Below are 20,320 nucleotides of genomic sequence, written 5' to 3'. Positions count from 1 at the left end.
CTGAAAGGGCCATTGATGGAAATCGTGCCAGCAACTGGGGACAGGGATCCTGTACCCAAACCAAAAAAGACATGAGTCCATGGTGGAGACTGGACCTTCTCAAGCAGTACAAGGTCTACACTGTCACCATCACCAACCGAAAGGATTGTTGCCACGGAAGACTCAATGGTGCCGAGCTCCGCATTGGAGATTCACTTGATAACAATGGCAATACTAATCCCAAGTAGGTTATGCTGGATGACTTTACATTTGTTCTGTCGATTACAGAAATGAGCATGAGTGTGCAAGATATTTTTTTTAACAGAAGCTATATTTTTTCCTGCAACTCTACATAATTATTTCCCAAATACAGCTGCTGGTGAGTTCTAGGCATTTGTCTGGTGACATTGTTTGACTCAAGATTATTTTTTGATTCTTTTTTACTTCAGATGTGCTTCGATCACATCCATCGGACCTGGGGTATCTAAAACCTTTCAGTGTAAAGGAATGGTAGGCCGTTATGTCAACATTGTGATTCCTGGAAGAGCTGAATATCTGACTCTGTGTGAGGTGGAAGTCAAGGGTCAACCTACAGGAAACACTCCACAAACTGGTGACTTAAACCATATGAAGGGTCAATTAGATAACTAAGCACAGATAGTCACAGTAAAAGTTCAATCAAATATGCTAATAGCCTATGTTCAGATCAAAGGTGTTAATACTTCCTGTACTTCTTCAACCATCTTTGAAAATATATTTTATATTGTTGTCCAGGTGTCAATATTGCTCGAGGTGGAAAAGTGGCTCAGTCCTCCTCACACGGAAACGCTGTGCCTGAAAGGGCCATTGATGGAAATCGTGCCAGCAACTGGGGACAGGGATCCTGTACCCACACCAAAAAAGACAAGAGTCCATGGTGGAGACTGGACCTTCTCAAGCAGTACAAGGTCTACACTGTCACCATCACCAACCGAAAGGATTGTTGCCACGGAAGACTCAATGGTGCCGAGCTCCGCATTGGAGATTCACTTGATAACAATGGCAATACTAATCCCAAGTAGGTTATGCTGGATGACTTTACATTTGTTCTGTCGATTACAGAAATGAGCATGAGTGTGCAAGATATTTTTTTAACAGAACCTATATTTTTTCCTGCAACTCTACATAATTATTTCCCAAATACAGCTGCTGGTGAGTTCTAGGCATTTGTCTGGTGACATTGTTTGACTCAAGATTATTTTTTGATTCTTTTTTACTTCAGATGTGCTTCGATCACATCCATCGGACCTGGGGTATCTAAAACCTTTCAGTGTAAAGGAATGGTAGGCCGTTATGTCAACATTGTGATTCCTGGAAGAGCTGAATATCTGACTCTGTGTGAGGTGGAAGTCAAGGGTCAACCTACAGGAAACACTCCACAAACTGGTGACTTAAACCATATGAAGGGTCAATTAGATAACTAAGCACAGATAGTCACAGTAAAAGTTCAATCAAATATGCTAATAGCCTATGTTCAGATCAAAGGTGTTAATACTTCCTGTACTTCTTCAACCATCTTTGAAAATATATTTTATATTGTTGTCCAGGTGTCAGTATTGCTCGAGGTGGAAAAGTGGATCAGTCCTCCTCACACGGAAACGCTGTGCCTGAAAGGGCCATTGATGGAAATCGTGCCAGCAACTGGGGACAGGGATCCTGTACCCACACCAAAAAAGACAAGAGTCCGTGGTGGAGACTGGACCTTCTCAAGCAGTACAAGGTCAACACTGTCACCATCACCAACCGAAGGGATTGTTGCCACGAAAGACTCAATGGTGCCGAGCTCCGCATTGGAGATTCACTTGATAACAATGGCAATACTAATCCCAAGTACGTTATGCTGGATGACTTTACATTTGTTCTGTCGATTACAGAAATGAGCATGAATGTGCAAGATATTTTTTTAACAGAACCTATATTTTTTCCTGCAACTCTACATTATTATTTCCCAAATACAGCTGCTGGTGAGTTCTAGGCATTTGTCTGGTGACATTGTTTGACTCAAGATTCTTCTCTGATTTATTTTACTTCAGATGTGCTTCGATCACATCCATCGGACCTGGGGTATCTAAAACCTTTCAGTGTAAAGGAATGGTAGGCCGTTATGTCAACATTGTGATTCCTGGAAGAGCTGAATATCTGACTCTGTGTGAGGTGGAAGTCAAGGGTCAACCTACAGGAAACACTCCACAAACTGGTGACTTAAACCATATGAAGGGTCAATTAGATAACTAAGCACAGATAGTCACAGTAAAAGTTCAATCAAATATGCTAATAGCCTATGTTCAGATCAAAGGTGTTAATACTTCCTGTACTTCTTCAACCATCTTTAAAAATACATTTTATATTGTTGTCCAGCTGTCAGTATTGCTCGAGGTGGAAAAGTGGCTCAGTCCTCCTTGCACGGAAACGCTGTGCCTGAAAGGGCCATTGATGGAAATCGTGCCAGCAACTGGGGACAGGGATCCTGTACCCACACCAAAAAAGACAAGAGTCCATGGTGGAGACTGGACCTTCTCAAGCAGTACAAGGTCAACACTGTCACCATCACCAACCGAAGGGATTGTTGCCACGAAAGACTCAATGGTGCCGAGCTCCGCATTGGAGATTCACTTGATAACAATGGCAATACTAATCCCAAGTACGTTATGCTGGATGACTTTACATTTGTTCTGTCGATTACAGAAATGAGCATGAATGTGCAAGATATTTTTTTAACAGAACCTATATTTTTTCCTGCAACTCTACATTATTATTTCCCAAATACAGCTGCTGGTGAGATCTAGGCATTTGTCTGGTGACATTGTTTGACTCAAGATTCTTCTCTGATTTATTTTACTTCAGATGTGCTTCGATCACATCCATCGGACCTGGGGTATCTAAAACCTTTCAGTGTAAAGGAATGGTAGGCCGTTATGTCAACATTGTGATTCCTGGAAGAGCTGAATATCTGACTCTGTGTGAGGTGGAAGTCAAGGGTCAACCTACAGGAAACACTCCACAAACTGGTGACTTAAACCATATGAAGGGTCAATTAGATAACTAAGCACAGATAGTCACAGTAAAAGTTCAATCAAATATGCTAATAGCCTATGTTCAGATCAAAGGTGTTAATACTTCCTGTACTTCTTCAACCATCTTTAAAAATACATTTTATATTGTTGTCCAGCTGTCAGTATTGCTCGAGGTGGAAAAGTGGCTCAGTCCTCCTTGCACGGAAACGCTGTGCCTGAAAGGGCCATTGATGGAAATCGTGCCAGCAACTGGGGACAGGGATCCTGTACCCACACCAAAAAAGACATGAGTCCATGGTGGAGACTGGACCTCCTCAAGCAGTACAAGGTCTATACTGTCACCATCACCAACCGAAGGGATTGTTGCCACGAAAGACTCAATGGTGCCGAGCTCCGCATTGGAGATTCACTTGATGACAATGGCAACGTTAATCCCAAGTAGGTTATGCTGGATGACTTTACATTTGTTGTTTGTTATTTTTTTGAACAGAAACGTATATTTTTTCCAGCAATTTTAATTGGCATTTCCTAAATACAACTGTAGGTGAGGTCTAGGCATTTGTCTGGTGACATTGTTTGACTCAAGATTCTTTTTTGATTTATTTTACTTCAGATGTGCTTCGATCACATCCATCGGACCTGGGGTATCTAAAACCTTTCAGTGTAAAGGAATGGTAGGCCGTTATGTCAACATTGTGATTCCTGGAAGAGCTGAATATCTGACTCTGTGTGAGGTGGAAGTGACTGGGATTGCATCAGATGGTGATGTGGAGGAATACATCTGCAACTGAGTCTGAAACAATTCTTGGTATTGTTTTGACTAAGCTAATGCATGTTTCGGATTCTTTTCTTTTAATTAGATATCTCAACCAATGGCCAATGACCATTATGTTAAGCTTTAACTGACATTAGTTTAGTTTTTGAAAGATGTCATGTTGCTTTCAAGTTCCATGAATTTCACATAACTTGTATCACAGTTTACGACTGTTTTGTTGTTGAAGCAGTTATGTCAAGTCTTCTTAGAAAAGGATGGAATGAAAACTATATGTATTCAAGTGAAAGTACTGCTTCTTCAAATAAATTTCACTCCTGTGCAATTAATTTGACTTGTGTAAGAGTGTTCTCTCTCAAAAACGAGGATTAGTTCAAATGTTCTCAGAGTTAATGTGACACCTTTACATTTTAAAAGGGTTAAAGAAGCGATTTTATATGATGATGTTAGAAGTCACCGGAAGCAATTAGACTTAGACTTAGACTTAGACTCAACTTTATTGATCCCTTTGGGATGACTCCCTCTGGGAAATTCAGTCTCCAGCAGCTTATACAGTACAATACAATAGGAAAGAATCAGCACACAGAGGGTAAAAAATAAAGATCAAAATATATATATCTATCGATATATATATATATATATAAAAAAAGTACAAAATTAGATAACAATTTCAAGCACCAAAGTTAAATAACCTGCCAATTCTTAAAGAATTGAAAGCAGAATTAAACATCACCAAGGCATACAACGTGGACATGTGGCTCACACAAGTTTAATCTCAAATCCTGGTAGATTCACACTTCGGCATTTGCAAAGAGCCTGCTAATCCAGCTGACCTGTAACAGAACCAAACAGGGGGGCAGATTCACTAAAGATTTACTGAGCATTATTTCCCTGTGATAGAAATATTGCCATTAAAATATTGCTTTAAAGGTCCCATGTTGTGAAAAACACTTTTTTCCTTGTTTATACAAATATACTTTAGTCATCCTTCACTCTAGCAATCCACAGAATGTGGAAAGTGCAAGCGTCAGCATTGTTTCTCTGGCCCTCCTTCAGGGGAAATATGCATTTAAATGGGCTGTTTTGATTCTGTGCCTGTTGTTACATCACAACAGGCTAACGCCAACCTCCAAGGTAGAAACCACTCCCAGAGCGCCCCTCACCACTCCCGTCCCCTCGGCTGTCTCTGAGCCACCGCTGCCATTGTCGTACTTCACCTCAAGTGGAAGATGTCTAAGTTTTGAGCCAGCCACGCTACATGTTCTGTTTTGTGAAGCCAAAATGAACATACTTGTTCATTTTCACTTCCAGCAGTACTTCCAGAGGACAAGAAGAAACAATGGATTTGTTTTATTTACCATAACAACGTTCCAGCTGCAGTTCCTACAAGACTGCTTGTTTGTGCAAACCATTTCACCTCAGACAGCTTCAGCAACTTTGGTCAGTACAGCGCTGGCTTTGCATTAAAAGGTAGGTTATGTGAGGAGGGGAAGGGGGTGAATGTACATTGAGTGGGAGAATTATAATACACTAGTAATTACTGAGTCTGCGGTAATGACGTATTGTATTGCAGTATATTGCTGGGTGTTACATTTATGTTTTCCAGAGCCAGCGTGTTACTCATGATGAAGTATTCTATTCTCTAAACGTTTCTATTCTGTTTTTAGGCCAGCACATCTCATTCAGTAGCAAAGGTACAACATGTTGTCTGCCAGACAGAACCTCCAGCAACAACAGTTGGCTCACAGCTGTCATGGAAAACTCTGCAGCCTGATGTCAGAAGTTCAGGTTTGTGGTCTTGGCAGATTATTTCATATGATGAAAGTAATGATTAATTGCAGCTAATAATTTTTCATAACCTCATATTGCACGCTTAAGTCAATATGTGCTTCTGTACATATACAAGGTACCCAGGCAAAACAAGTGTCCACGGTTGATTTTGGAGTTGGCACTGTCCCATTTCTCACCGCAGAACCTTGCATGACGTCCAAGTGGCCTCGTTTGGAGATAACGGAGGAGGAAGAGGATGACGATGATCCTAGGGAGGGCAGCTCATTTATGGTGGCTCCAGGACCACATGACTCGACATATGACCCAGAGGAGTCTGTAACTGTTGTAACAGAGTCAACAGACATGTCGTAAATTATTCTATGTTACCCTTACACATTTAACAGATCATTTCTTTTTGTTTTGCTTATCGCTTGTCAGTGAATTTGACATCTCGTGATGTTCTTTATTTTCTGAAAATAGAGAAGCCTCTATTCCCATCCAGACAATACTCAAATACATTGTGTATGAGACCTGCCTCCTGGAGCTGTTTGAAGTTTGCCCGGTGTGCCAGAGGGGGTGTGATGTTACCACAAGAAGAATGGGTACATTCCTTGCAGTTAACCAGCGGTGCCCCCAGGAATCAGCCTGTTGTGGGCACAACACCGGCTGGGAACCTCCCACTTCTGATGATACAATGATACAAATGTTTTTGTATTTAATATCATTTTGTATTTTGGGCAATGCAGTTGACTGTGTTCAGGTATGACACATTCAGAAGACATGCCAGGGCGTACCTTGAGCCAGCCATTGTGCATAAATGGAAGACGGAGTAGAATGCCATGCTGCAGCGGCTCAGTCAATAGTAGAGCGTTATTGTTGGTGGTGACATGAGGGCTGACTCACCAGGTACTTTTCTTATCACATTGCTTGGTTATTTTCACACATGGTCATAAAAATTGACCCTCTGGCTGAATAAGACTAATTTAGGCAAACAAGCAGGTGTAACCACAGTTCAACCAATGAAACCTATCCTCTTATATTACAGATATCATATCATCTACATATTATGTCACATCCCCTTCCCCCTCTTACTTGTCTTCTATACCAGAGCAATAAAGTTGGTGGAAGTTAACATTTGGAGAAAGAGGGCCTGAAACGGAGCCTTGCGTTCTTGGAAGAACGTGGTGTAACCCTGGATTGCATAGTGACAGATCGTCACCCGCAGATCCAGAAATTCCTGAGGGATGGCAACAAATTCCTGAGGGATGGCAACATCAAGTATTAGTAGTCAACAAGTATTATCACATGTATTGACTACGCATGCGCTGGCGTTGTGAGTGCCTGCAAGGAGCTCTGCCCTAATTTTGACATTTTTGCTTAGTTCTTACGTAGTTTTCAAGTCATCTTTTATACTGCACCTTTGGATCCTGACTGTTTTTATCCGCACGTTTAAGCATATTAAACTGTTCAAGCGATCGGGCTCTCGGATCTTAAGGTTTTTGCTTCCCTTTTAGCCCTGTACTGGCCTCTTCTCTCTTTTTCTGCTCCCCAGCCACCACATACCCATGGCTCCACTCACCTCTCCGTCCGGCTGTGGCAGCTTCGCCCGCCTGGCCGATAAGATGGCAGAGCTGGAAGGAAGAATCTCCACACTGTACCAGATCCAAGAAGATGAGAAACTCATGGACACCATAACCTTCGGTCCAGCACATGGAAACACCACTCTCCGAGTTCATGATGCCACGGCTCACTGTCCTGCTGCTGTCGCCCCTCCTCCGGCCACCGACCCTGACGACTCCTGGTCACGGCTCGGGGCTAAGCCAAAATCCCTGGCCAGCTCCATCCCATCCCGAACCCTGGTCTTTGGTCGGTGCTCGCAGCAGGAGAGGGTGCCACGTTTCTCATGCACCTCCTCGCCATAACATCCATCTTGAGAATACATATGATATCCTTGGCATGCACGATTCCCCTCTCCTGGCTGCGGGGTCCAAGCCTCCTCCTCCACCTCCACCTCCACCTCCCACCGCGAGTCGCCCTCCGCCCGGCCGCTTCCGTTCTGTCCACCAGACACTGCTGAGCTCTCCTCCCACGCCAGGACTCGCCGCTCTATACCACATTATACACCAGCACCGCGGCGAGCTCCAGCCAATCTCTCTGTCCGTCCCTCGCCCTCTCCTCCTCCATCAGCATTGACAAACTCTCGTACATTGTCAACTCCTTCTCCTCGTCCCCTTTTCTCCCGGACTACGTTGATTGTCGGGGATTCCATAATCAGGAACATTCGTTTCTTTAACGCTGCAACCCATTGTTTTCTTGGAGCTACGGTCCCCGACATCCTCTTGAAACTTCCATGTCCTGTTCCTGCTGCGCACTCTCCCTGCCTCCATCCAAAGAATCATAATCCATGTGGGAATAAACAACACTGCCTTTCAACAGTCTGAATTGACAAAAAATGATTTAAAAAAAACTTTTTAACTTTTTAAAAAGCGCTGGAAAATCTGCTTTTATCAGCGGTCCAACTCCCACACTCGGCCGTGGATCACAGCGTTTTAGCAGAATCCTCAGTCTACACACCTGGCTCCAGTCCACCCGCAGGGCTCACCACATTGGCTTCATTGACAATTTTAATTTGTTTTGGGAACGCCACTCGTTTTATAAAAGTGATGGTATCCACCACAACAAGAGTGGCAGCCGCACGCTAGCGGCTGATTTACGGCACGTGATACAGGCATATCCACGTGACTGACTATTTACTCTCTGCGCATGCACCCCCCCCTCTTCCACTACGTCACCAGCCCATAGCACTTTTCACTGTGAGAGCGCCCCCGACTGGCCCCACCTGTCATTGCCTCCCTCAACTCCCGGTCACCAGATTCTCTCCTCTGTAACACACTGGCTGTCCCGTCCCCAACGCACTATTAAAGATGATATTAAGAACAACCTCATCCAGATCCAACCCAGTTATGCTCATCAAGGCTCCCGGCGCAAGTTTATTTATAATTCCACCTCTGCCAATTCCATTCCATCCCTGTGGACTCAGCAACGCACCAAAAAAAAAATCTGCTTCCTCATTACTACACTGCAATAAACAGCATGTGAATCCAGCCAACCTCCGTACCCTACCCAAATCCTCCCATCCCATAAATAAAAAACACAGTATGAAACTTGCTCTGTTCAACACCCGGTCACTTAGCAACAAAAGCCTCATCCTCGAAGAATTCATCACTGACAATAACCTGGATTTTCTCTATCTCACTGAAACCAGGCATAAACCCCTGGACTACTTCACACTCAACCTAACAACCCCCAATGGTTACTGCTTCCTGGACAAAGCAAGCCCGGACAGCCGCGGTGGCGGAATTGCTGCCCTCCACCGCCAACATTTCAAAACCAGCCTCACCACTATCCTTTCCCCATCCTCATTTGAACACCTGACCTTCAAACTCTCTGGCCCTAAACCCCTTGTCATTTCAATAATATACCGCCCCCGCAAACATAATCCTGTCTTTCTTTCCGACCACTCTGAATTTCTCACTCAGCTCTGCTCCATCTCACCCTCCATCCTGCTGCTGGGTGATTTCAACATCCACATTGACTCCACCGACTGCAAATTAGCCTTAGAATTCCTGGACATACTTAAATGCTTCAACCTCACCCAACATATCAACTTCCCCACCCATAACCATGGCCACATTCTTGACCTGGTCTGCTCCACCGGTATTACCATCAACCACCTTTCCAGCTCTGACCTCACCATCTCGGACCACCTAGCCATCATCATGAACATCGACATCCCCATTCCAGAGCCCAAACACATCCGCACTATAACTTTCCGTAATATCAAGTCCATCTGCCCTTCCTCCCTGTCATCCTGCCTCACTGGAAAACTTTCCACCCTCACCACCCCCCTGAGCACCTCCCCCACTGACCTGGTCAACCTCTACAATAACTCACTATCCTCCTGTCTTGACCAGCTTGCTCCCCTCAAAACCAGGACAGTGTCATTCACCCACACTGCTCCCTGGTACACCCCTGAACTCCGTCTGCTGAAATCCCGGAAACGACAACTAGAACGACTCTACAAGAAAACCGGCCTCACTGTACACACCCTAGCATACAAAGACTACATACAACAATACAAACACGCCCTCAACACTGCCCGCTCCACCTACTACTCTTCCCTCATCGATTCTGGCCCCGCTAACCCCAAGACATTATTCTCCACAATCAACAAACTTCTCAAACCCATGGACAACTCCACCCACTCCTTTACAGCTGACAAATGCAACTCATTTATGTCATTCTACCAAACAAAAATGTATTTAATCTACAACCAACTTGCCACGTCAAGTCCCCCCCCCCCCCTTAATCCTGATCCTAATCCTGATCCTGACTCTGCCACTCCCTGTCTTACAGATCGCTCACTCTCCCAATTCTCCCTGATCTCCTGGATGCAAGCAAACTTTCTGAAACTCAACAGCAACAAATCAGAAATCCTCATCATCGGTCCCAAATCACTCATCTCATCCTGCCCCGACTTCACCCTTCGTATTGATGGCTCCACTGTTCCTGCTTCCACCCACATCCGCAACCTTGGTGTCATCTTTGATCAATCTCTCTCCTTTGAACCTCACGTCAACTACATCACCTAAACTGCCTTCTTCCACCTCAACAACATTGCCCGTCTTCGCCCCTCCCTCACCTTCTCAGCTGCTGAAACACTCATTCACGCCTTCATCCGGTCACGACTGGACTTTTGCAATAGCATTCTTTATGGCACATCCTCCACAATCCTTAATAAAATCCAGGACATCCAAAACTCTGCTGCCTGTCTGCTCACCCACTCTCGCTCCAGAGACCACATCACCCCTGTCCTACAACACCTCCACTGGCTTCCCATCAAATTTCGTATTCAATTCAAAATCCTACTTATCACCTACAAGGCCCTTCACAATCTTGCCCCCTCCTACCACACCGACCTTCTTCTCCAATACACCCCCACCCGCAACCTAAGATCGACTGATGCCAACCTCCTCACCCGAACCAAATACCGGACCTGGGGGGACAGAGCCTTTTCCATTGATGCCCCCTCCCTCTGGAACTCTCTCCCCCAACACCTCAGGACCTCTCCCTCTCTTCCTTCCTTTAAAACTGCACTCAAAACCCACCTATTTAAATCTGCTTTTAACCAATGACCTGTTATTTGTGCATTGTATATGTTCTCAATGTTTTTAATGTATTTGCTATTGTTGCTTCTGTTCTTTCTTTTATGTAAAGTGCCTTTGAGTACCTTTTAAAGCGATATATAAATAAAATGTATTATTATTATTATTATGATGTTTGGTACATGGAGAGAGGTAATATTTATTTTCAGTCTGTGCAATCAATATTGAATACACACACAGACATAGATTGACCATTATTTTTTCTTTCATCATGGCCACATTTCTGTTAATTTTCTTCTTAGGCAGCTGCACATACTAGTGCTCTTTCCTGTCAAGGCCTGGAGTACTAACTCCAATAAAATAATACTTTATTTACTATGTGTTAATTAACTATGTTCCTGCATTACTAGGACTGTCCAAGCAACTTGAAAGGATCTGCAAAATCAAGGATTGTGAGACGTTGAAGGATGCACAGTAGTAAGTAAGACACAATACTGTCTAAAGCAGGGGTCGGCAATTAAGTTTGGCCTTGGGCGAAAATTTTTTTAAGGTATTAGGTGGCAGGCCAGAACATGAGTTTATCAAAATAGGCCTAATCAAAGACTAAAATGCTAAATTGATTTGTTGTAACTACATACAGCTGTGGCCAAAAGTATTGAGAATGACACAAGTATTGGTTTTCACAAAGTTTGCTGCTTCAGTGTTTTTACATCTTTATGTCAAATGTTACTATGGTATACTGAAGTATAATTACAAGCATTTCATAAGTGTCAAAGGCTTTTATTGACAATTACATTAAGTTTATGCAAAGATTCAATATTTGCAGTGTTGACCCTTCTTTTTCAAGACCTCTGCAATTCGCCCTGGCATGCTGTCAATCAACTTCTGGCCAACATACTGACTGATGGCAGCCCATTCTTGCATAATCAATGCTTGGAGTTTGTCATAATTTGTGGGTCTTTGTGAGACTGGAAAGAGTTTTTAAAAATCGATTTTTGGAAGTTATGAATCGATTTAGAATCTTAGAAGGTAGGAATCGCGATTTTTACATTAATCGATTTTTTTGCCCACCCTGAACCGCAGCACTTTATAGGCATTTCAAATACCTGCAAACTCTTGCTATAAAAGATGCAAAGCAGCTGAATTTTTAACCCAGACTATCCCTACTTGGGCTACTTTGTTTAATTTGTGTTTTTGTCATCTGTGGTGTTAGAGCCCGTCATCACGTTGACTGAGTGTAAGGAATGTAATTCAGGGATGCACCAATTGACTGACAACCAGATATTTTTCAGTGTGAATGGCCCTGACCAGAGAACATCCAGTCAGGGTCACATATCCAGTTATGTATAGTTTATGATTTAATTGTGCTCCCTTTGTTAATAATTTGATATGGCCTGGCTGTAACCTGGAGCACTTTCGTAGAAAATGGAAGAGTTATTATAGTCAGTGTGTTATTCTAAACATTAATTTAATTTTTCCTTAAAGAAAAGTTTCTAAAATGTTTGTGTTACAAAAGTTACAAAAATATTTTTTTATTCCCTTAAAAATGTAAATTGTAACAGCCCAAGAAAATGCCAATTGATGCATCTCTCATGTAATATAATAAGTTTCCTATATAGCTGTAATGATATAGCTCTTTGATAGTTCAGTGTTAGTAGTGCGTTATACTGTTCCAACAGAACTGGAGGTGCTCTCAAAACAAGCATTCGCTTGGATGCGTTTACAGCCATCAGTATGGTGGACACAGTGCAGGATTCCTCAGACGTGGATCCAACTTGTACAGATGCGCCTGAGATGCCTGAGAAGATCCAGCCTCAGAGTGAAAAAGACGTCATTGGCCAGCAGGCTTCTATGGCCTATCATCTGAACTTGAAGCTGTTGGCTGAGTACCTTCAGCTGCCCATCCCCATGTGTACAGCCAAGGAACCTGTGACCTTTGCGGAGTGTCAGACCCCTGGACCATTTGAGGTGAAGGTCACATCCAGGGCCACAGCAGCCATCATTGAGTGGGTGGGTACTTATTTTGCAGTATTGATATTATGGTTTTTTTGTAATATTTAAACTTTTTGTCAATGTGACGTATAGTTGTATGGCACTAAATATATGCATCACAAGTAGTTGCAGTCTCGGTCTTTAGTAGGAACCATAAAACACCTTGGTTCATTTGCTACTACACTGCCCTTACAGTAAATATTTTATATAATAAATATAAGTACATATTTTGCTTTCTTTCTTTCATTTTTTTTCCTCAGGTGTGTCCCTTTGGTCACACTGTGTGGCATTGGAGTTCACAGCCCATTCTCAAGTATGGAATGCAGGTGGGGGACTTCATGTTGGCTGTGAATATCCTCCTCTCTGGAAATAACTATGCAAAGGGGCACTGCTCTTCAAATTCATGAACATGGGGATGGTGGGAAGGTCGACCTTTTTCAAGACACCTACTGTGTAGCCACCATCAAGCAGTTCTGGGAAGAGAAGCGAAGTGCCATCATTTCCCAGCTACAGCCAAAACCCAGTGTTATCGTCCTGGGTAAGTTCCACTTTTTACACAGATTTTTTTTTTATGAAGGCTATTAGTCAGTGTCATATTGTTTACAGTGAAGAATAAAAAAGTGTGGTACAATTTCTGAATATTATATTAAAGGAGATGGTCGGATACTGCACAATATTGCACATACAGCGTAATGGAGAATGACTCTCTCAGTGTCATCATGGACTGTACTTATATAGCGCTTTTCTAGTCTTTGCGACCACTCAAAGCTGCTTTTACACTACATATCACATTCACCCATTCACACACTGATGAGCACCGGGAGCACTTTGGGGTTCAGTGTCTTGCCCAAGGACACTTCGACATGTAGCCTGAGGGAGCTGGGGATCGAACCTCCGACCTTCCAATTGAAAGACGACCGACTCTACCACTGAGCCACAGCCGCCCCTTCATGGAGAAGGAAGGGTTCATCCAGACTTTTGACATACTTCGTCAGGACCTGGCAAATCTGAGCGAAATATGTACTGACGCTCGTAGCCAAATAAATGCACTTTTTAGTAAGTATATAGTTTATTTGTTTTGTTCATTTCTCATTCATGTGTTAACTCATGTAGGAGTGCTACAGATGTCTATACTCATACATTTATTTTGTTAAATTTTTATACAGCCAAAGGCATATATAAATCATGGGAAGTTCATCATACCCTTGACATGTGGCACGGATCGAAAAACCTTGGGAAGAAGATCCACCAGGTAATATTATGGAATGTACTTTGTTTGACGTCGTTGTTATTGCTTCCACAATAATAGCCTGCTTTCACCAATAATTTTTTCCTAATTTGGTTTGGAATTTCATTACGTGTTCAGGCCGGCCAGAAGAAGGGGTGCTCCATTTTACTCCGTTGGACCAAGGATGTGTGTAACCACTTTTGGTTTTGTGCCAAAATGGCAGACAACTATGACGACTTCTTTGTAAGTAATACATGAAAAGTAATTTCTGATGCTAACCAGATGAGACTCGACAATCAACCGTTTCCAGGCTTTCTGCCTACTAAAGCTTAAAGTGGCAGATAAACACAACATTAGAGACTGAACACACACAAAAAGACCAATTAAAAGAATGTAATTCAAGAATTATCACACACACATCAGACCTGAGATAGGCAAGTGAAGTCAACAGAGCGTGGCATCATTAGAAATGCAGGCATGGCCTACTTTTGAGTATCCTTTATAGTGACTATGTGCCTTGTCACATGTATACAATTCAATAGAGACTACGGGTGTGCATCTCTCTCAATCAGATACAAAATACTAGATTCTTACTAATGGCACAAATTTGACTTCTGTGTGCCTGCTAAGAAAGGATAGTGCGTTACATTTGTACTCCCAAGTCGGAAATTCCAACTGGAACGCCCCCTGAAGTCGGATTTCCGACTCGGAAAGTCGGAGGAACCTCACCAACCCCGACCTCATATCTCCATCAACAGTAAATGAAAGCTGTAGTGTCAACTGTTTATCATCACTTCTATGTTATTTGTGTCTCAATTAAATCAGCCGTACTCACATGTCCAACTACTATCTCTGGACATGTTGTTATGGTGTTTGTATACGCAAAATACCGCATAATGTGTTGTTATCAACTGGTATTGCTAACGATGGCTAAAGCAGAGAGCAAGTCAGGTGTGACGTCATTCCCAGTTCCGAGGTAAATGGAACGCACCAGGAAAGCAATGAGCATGCAGTTGTCTTAAAATGATAATCACAAAAATATAAAGATTTCAGTTTTCTCATACCTTAATTTTGCTGTTTGTCACATATGAATTGGTTTCACATAACGTGCAGTCACCAATTATTTCCATTTCAAACTTGGTTGTGTGACAACTCCGAACTCCTGGTGGTCTGAGCTCCTGTGCTAGTCTGAAAAGTGACCACTAACCAGTGATGTTGCTCGGTATACGTCCTGCGTCTCTGACGCCAGTGTTGTGACCAAGTCATCTTTGCTCAAGTCCCAAGTAAGTCTCAAGTCATTTGGTCCAAGTCTCAAGGAGTCTTGAGTCATTTTTTCTTGGGCAAGTCAAGTCACGTCACAGGTTATGTCAAGTCAAGTCGAGTCCTTAGTTAAGGCAAGTCAAGTCCCATGTCAAGTCACTTTTTTCCACCCAAGATACAGCACTCTTACCTGTAGTATCCGGTCTTTATAAAGAAAAAATACAAGGTGTTAGTAGCTCGTCTAATAATGATGTTATTGGCCAATTTATATAACCTGTTAAAAAAGTATGACAATGTACTCTCTTGGCACAGACGCAGCCATGATGATGGTCTGAGACCGTATTGAGTTGTAACGAGTACGACTCACGAGGCTTCTCTTTGGAAGGAAAACATCAGGTATTCTTGGTCATCCAATCATGGCAGACTGGGGAGTCCAATCATGATTCCCAGTTTGTGCTGCATACATACCTGATAGACAGAAACTTTGAATTATATCATTTATTATTGAACAGCTTACATTCAAACTTATGAACACACGCAAGTCATCCAAGTCATCATGCCTCAAGTCGAGTCTCAAGTCATTAACCTGCAAGTCCAAGTCGAGTCTCAAGTCATTTATTTGATTATTATTCATTACCCGATGTGAGAAAAGAGAGAAAGAGATCAGCACCTTCACTGAGTCGGACATATCTAATGCGGAGGAGTTCATCCAGGTCATGGAGCCAGTCAAGGTGGCTACAAGTGTTATGTCAGATGAGAACAACCCCACAGTCTGTCATAGCCCCACTCCATGCGCAACTCCTGCAAGCCACCCAGGAAACCCTCGGAGATCCTCCGTTTGTTAGAGACCTGAAAGAAGCCGTTCACCAAGACCTAAGTAAGAGGTACACGTCGGAGGTGGAGAAGGCCACAATTAATCTAGCTTCAGCGCTAGATCCAAGGTTTAAAGTGCTGCCATTCCTGCCAGAGGAAGAGAAACAAGAAACATTTTCAAGAATGGTCGCTGAAGCTGCAGCCACTGAGGAGCATTGTCAGGTAAATAAATAAATATATACATACATACATACATACATACATACATAAATAAATAAAGCATTAGAGACATGTTCTAGGAGTCTTTCATTCACAATGTAGTACTACAGGGTTTTGTGTGTGTTTTTACACTGAACATTCTGGAGGTGTATTTATTTTAAAATGTTCACATTATGATTATGAATAATAATGTATGTAGAACACTTTGCTAATATTGTGTCATGATGTGTTGCAATGTAATTATCAAATAAGTAGAATGCTGTCAAAGAAAGAACATGAAGACATTTATATAGTGTACTAATTATTATTTTTGTACCACTGTGTCTTATTTGTTGTAGGAAGTGGTGAGGCAGGACCAGGAGGAACTTGGCGATTGTGCAGCTGCTGCAGAAGAGGGTCAGAATAAAGGAGGAGAAGAAGATTTCCAGGGCCCCCCCCCCATCTGCGAAAAGAAGAGTGTCCTGTGCACTAGATGAATTGGAGCCAGTCAAGGTGGCTACAAGTGTTATGTCAGATGAGAACAACCCCACAGTCTGTCATAGCCCCACTCCATGCGCAACTCCTGCAAGCCACCCAGGAAACCCTCGGAGATCCTCCGTTTGTTAGAGACCTGAAAGAAGCCGTTCACCAAGACCTAAGAGGTACACGTCGGAGGTGGAGAAGGCCACAATTAATCTAGCTTCAGCGCTAGATCCAAGGTTTAAAGTGCTGCCATTCCTGCCAGAGGAAGAGAAACAAGAAACATTTTCAAGAATGGTCGCTGAAGCTGCAGCCACTGTGGAGCATTGTCAGGTAAATAAATAAATATATACATACATACATACATACATACATAATAAATAAAGCATTAGAGACATGTTCTAGGAGTCTTTCATTCACAATGTAGTACTACAGGGTTTTGTGTGTGTTTTTACACTGAACATTCTGGAGGTGTATTTATTTTAAAATGTTCACATTATGATTATGAATAATAATGTATGTAGAACACTTTGCTAATATTGTGTCATGATGTGTTGCAATGTAATTATCAAATAAGTAGAATGCTGTCAAAGAAAGAACATGAAGACATTTATATAGTGTACTAATTATTATTTTTGTACCACTGTGTCTTATTTGTTGTAGGAAGTGGTGAGGCAGGACCAGGAGGAACTTGGCGATTGTGCAGCTGCTGCAGAAGAGGGTCAGAATAAAGGAGGAGAAGAAGATTTCCAGGGCCCCCCCCCCATCTGCGAAAAGAAGAGTGTCCTGTGCACTAGATGAATTACTTGGGAACACTTTTGGGGAAACCAGCAGGCAGGCACCAGCACTTCCAGAGAAGTCAGCCTTTGACAGTGCCGCAGAGGAGGTGAAAAGTACAACAGAGCTGCTCCTTTGCCACTGCCTGAAAGCCCGTTAGAGTGGTGGAAAGAACATCATCGTGAGAACCCTCTCCTGGCCAAACTAGCCAAGCGGTACTTATGTGTACCAGGGACAAGCGTCTCTGCTGAACGTGTCTTCTCTACAGCCGGGGACATTGTCACCGCTCAGAGGAGCAGCCTCACCACAGAGCATGTTGACCAGCTCTTGTTTTTGCACAATTATCTTGACATTCCCAAGCACCAGCTTGATGAAGAGCATACTTAAATATAGCATAGTACTTGAAAAAGTATATATTTTTGTTCATTGTATTGTACATTTTATTTACTACTTTTGAAGTCCAGGGTAAAAACACTTTTCAAATTCAATTTCATACAAAGTTAGAGGCTCACATTTGAGTTTTCAGGGGCTCTATTCATTTTGGCCTGACATTTGTTTTCTTATAGCACTGACTGAGCAGGAACAGCTAAATATTTTTTTATATTGTACATTTTTTTGCCTCTTTTACATGCAGTTTGAAAAGAGAGTTTAAGTTCACTTTATTGTGGAGTATGTTAATTTTAAGGCTCCTATTTGTGTTGTGTGCAGATAAATGTAGCAGTTTACTTCAGAAAGTCTATATTTTTCGTTCATTCTGTTAGACAGGTTTCAGATGTGGAAAGTATAACCTTCAGAAAACATTTATTTTTTCTATACTATTTTTTTTTTGCCTCTTTTATATGCAGTCCAGGCTTTTGAAAAGAGAGAAGTTCAAACAGCTGGTTGAAATATATTGCTGCTGAATAAATCTTAAAAACTGACTCACGTGATGTGCATTTTTTGGGGAAATATGGCTCCTGATATACTCTGTAGACATCATCATCATTCAACTTTTTCACATGGTCTGGTGTTAAAAAAGCGAACTAAAAATCGCAAAAATCAGCAATATTGAAGAATCGCAATTTAAATCGAATCGGCACCCCAAAAATCGTAAAAGAATCGAATCGGGAGAAAAGCATATCGTCCCAGCCCTAATAATTACATTTTGCATGAGAGCCAGTTCTTCAATTAAACAGTTCCTACCAGGCAGCAGAGATGAAGAGTCTCAGGCAGCAGAGAGGAGGAAAGCAGCAGCCCAGGGGTCCGCCAATGATAGCGTCCAGGGGCACACCGTGCCCAGCCGCGACGCCAAGGGAGCAGCCCAACTCGCACCACAGAGTTTTTAATGAAAGAGAGTGACGGGACGCCAGGACGCTGTCACACCACCGCCAAATGCTCCCACACCACACACTCCCATGCCACACCGTCGGCTCCACGCAGGAAGAAGAGGAAGAGGCCGTCCTGGTGTATATATAAGGGCACGGCGCCGCCCCTTATTCTATGTGCCGTGCTTTTGGCAATAAACAAAACATGGATAACAGAAAATCTGGAAGCGTTTTATGAACTCTCTCGGCAAGGAGTATGGATTATATATGGACAGCCAGGCACAGGGGAGAAGGCTACGTCACATTAGGTAGGACAAAAAGTTTTGTTTTGACAACTGACTAACGGTAACTTGTTTATAGCTATCAGCTGTCAAGTAGGTGCTGATCGGGTCTGTTTCACCCGTCCGGGGTCGGGTCCAACGTATCTCAGTTCTGCATGGGTAAAGGCCCAAGCTTTCAAATAATAGACGGGTCCAGTTCGGTTCTGGGTTGTACATTTCCGGGTCTCTTAGTGTTGGGCCATAAAATTTTGGACCTGAGAAGACCTCTACTCTGCAGTCTCACGAAGTGACTGTAGATAAGCAAGACAGCAGCAAAAATATTAACAAAGCATACAAACAGAAAAACTTTTGCAAAGTTTCCTTTCCCTTAGATGTGGAGTACTGTGAATCGCTTCGGCGTTTATGGACCTGTTGTTGTTTTCTCTTTACAAGCCTCCTAACAATAATGTTAGTCTCATAAAAGTCAGTAAAATAAGTCAGTGTCATAGTCTACAAAGATTGGGAGTTATGATTTAAAACAATCATAACTTCATAATCAGGCCATCAACCAGTTCATTTTACATTCAAACTGACCCTGGGCTCTGTGTCCCTATGTAGTTGCATCTTTAACATTAAAATCGTTGAAAGATTCTGTAAATCATTACACCTGTAATAGACACACATGCAGGAAGACAGATACAATGTGGGACAAAATGAAAGGAAGGCTTCTGAATTTAAGTTATGAAAGAGGAAATAGGAGGTGAATTAACATGGGAAAAATGAGGGATAGAAGGAATAGTTGGAAAGAGAAAAAGGCTGACAATGAGTAAGCACAAGAGAAGCTAAGAGGAAAGAGGCATAATGAATGAAAAGTAGATTGAGTAGACAAATAATGGAGAGGAACTGAAGCATACTGGAGAGAGTGAAGAATAAAATCAAGGGATGTAGTGCTGAGAGGTAGCTGTATGTAAAAAGTGAAGCCAGAATGTTCAAAAAGGAAGGAGAGAAAATAACATGGTAGTATGGTAGAGCATTGAGACAGGGTGGGAAGGAGAGGCGTGGATGGTATGGAATAGAGCCAAAAAAAGAAGAGCTGTTGATAGGCTTATGCAGTTGCTATGGTGATTTTGGGGATGTTTTTTTTAACCCTTTTTTTAACATTTTTGAATAACTAGTATAAAGACGTAGAGTCAGTCTGTTTGCATTAAATGCAGTGTTCATGTGAAGATAAAAACCCAATTTAAAATTTAATTTATATTATTCTTGCAT

The 20,320-nt window shown here is 42.4% G+C and overlaps 2 protein-coding genes across 2 annotated transcripts; both read left to right on the top strand.

Annotated features, from left to right (window-relative positions):
* Positions 1-23: 23 nt before the first annotated feature.
* On the top strand, positions 24-1,442 carry LOC138583725 (fucolectin-like; the record flags this gene model as incomplete). The annotated part of the gene is made up of 4 exons (XM_069655687.1): positions 24-223; positions 429-592; positions 754-1,036; positions 1,241-1,442. Coding segments are annotated over 4 exons (849 nt in total), but the record flags the coding sequence as incomplete, so codon positions are not given.
* A 346-nt stretch (positions 1,443-1,788) lies between these two features.
* On the top strand, positions 1,789-4,129 carry LOC138583824 (uncharacterized). The gene is made up of 6 exons (XM_069655835.1): positions 1,789-1,848; positions 2,052-2,215; positions 2,377-2,659; positions 2,863-3,026; positions 3,188-3,470; positions 3,646-4,129. The coding sequence occupies exons 2-6, from the start codon at positions 2,110-2,112 to the stop codon at positions 3,821-3,823; spliced, it is 1,014 nt and encodes a 337-aa protein (XP_069511936.1). The 5' UTR covers positions 1,789-1,848; positions 2,052-2,109; the 3' UTR covers positions 3,824-4,129.
* Positions 4,130-20,320: the final 16,191 nt, after the last annotated feature.

Source organism: Semicossyphus pulcher, unplaced genomic scaffold (assembly GCF_022749685.1).
Source record: "Semicossyphus pulcher isolate SPU_LCO1_2020_fin unplaced genomic scaffold, fSemPul1.0.p SCAF_9, whole genome shotgun sequence".
Lineage (NCBI taxonomy): Eukaryota > Metazoa > Chordata > Actinopteri > Labriformes > Labridae > Semicossyphus > Semicossyphus pulcher.
Note: the sequence above shows the minus strand (reverse complement) of the source record. Positions and strands in the feature narration are given on the sequence as shown.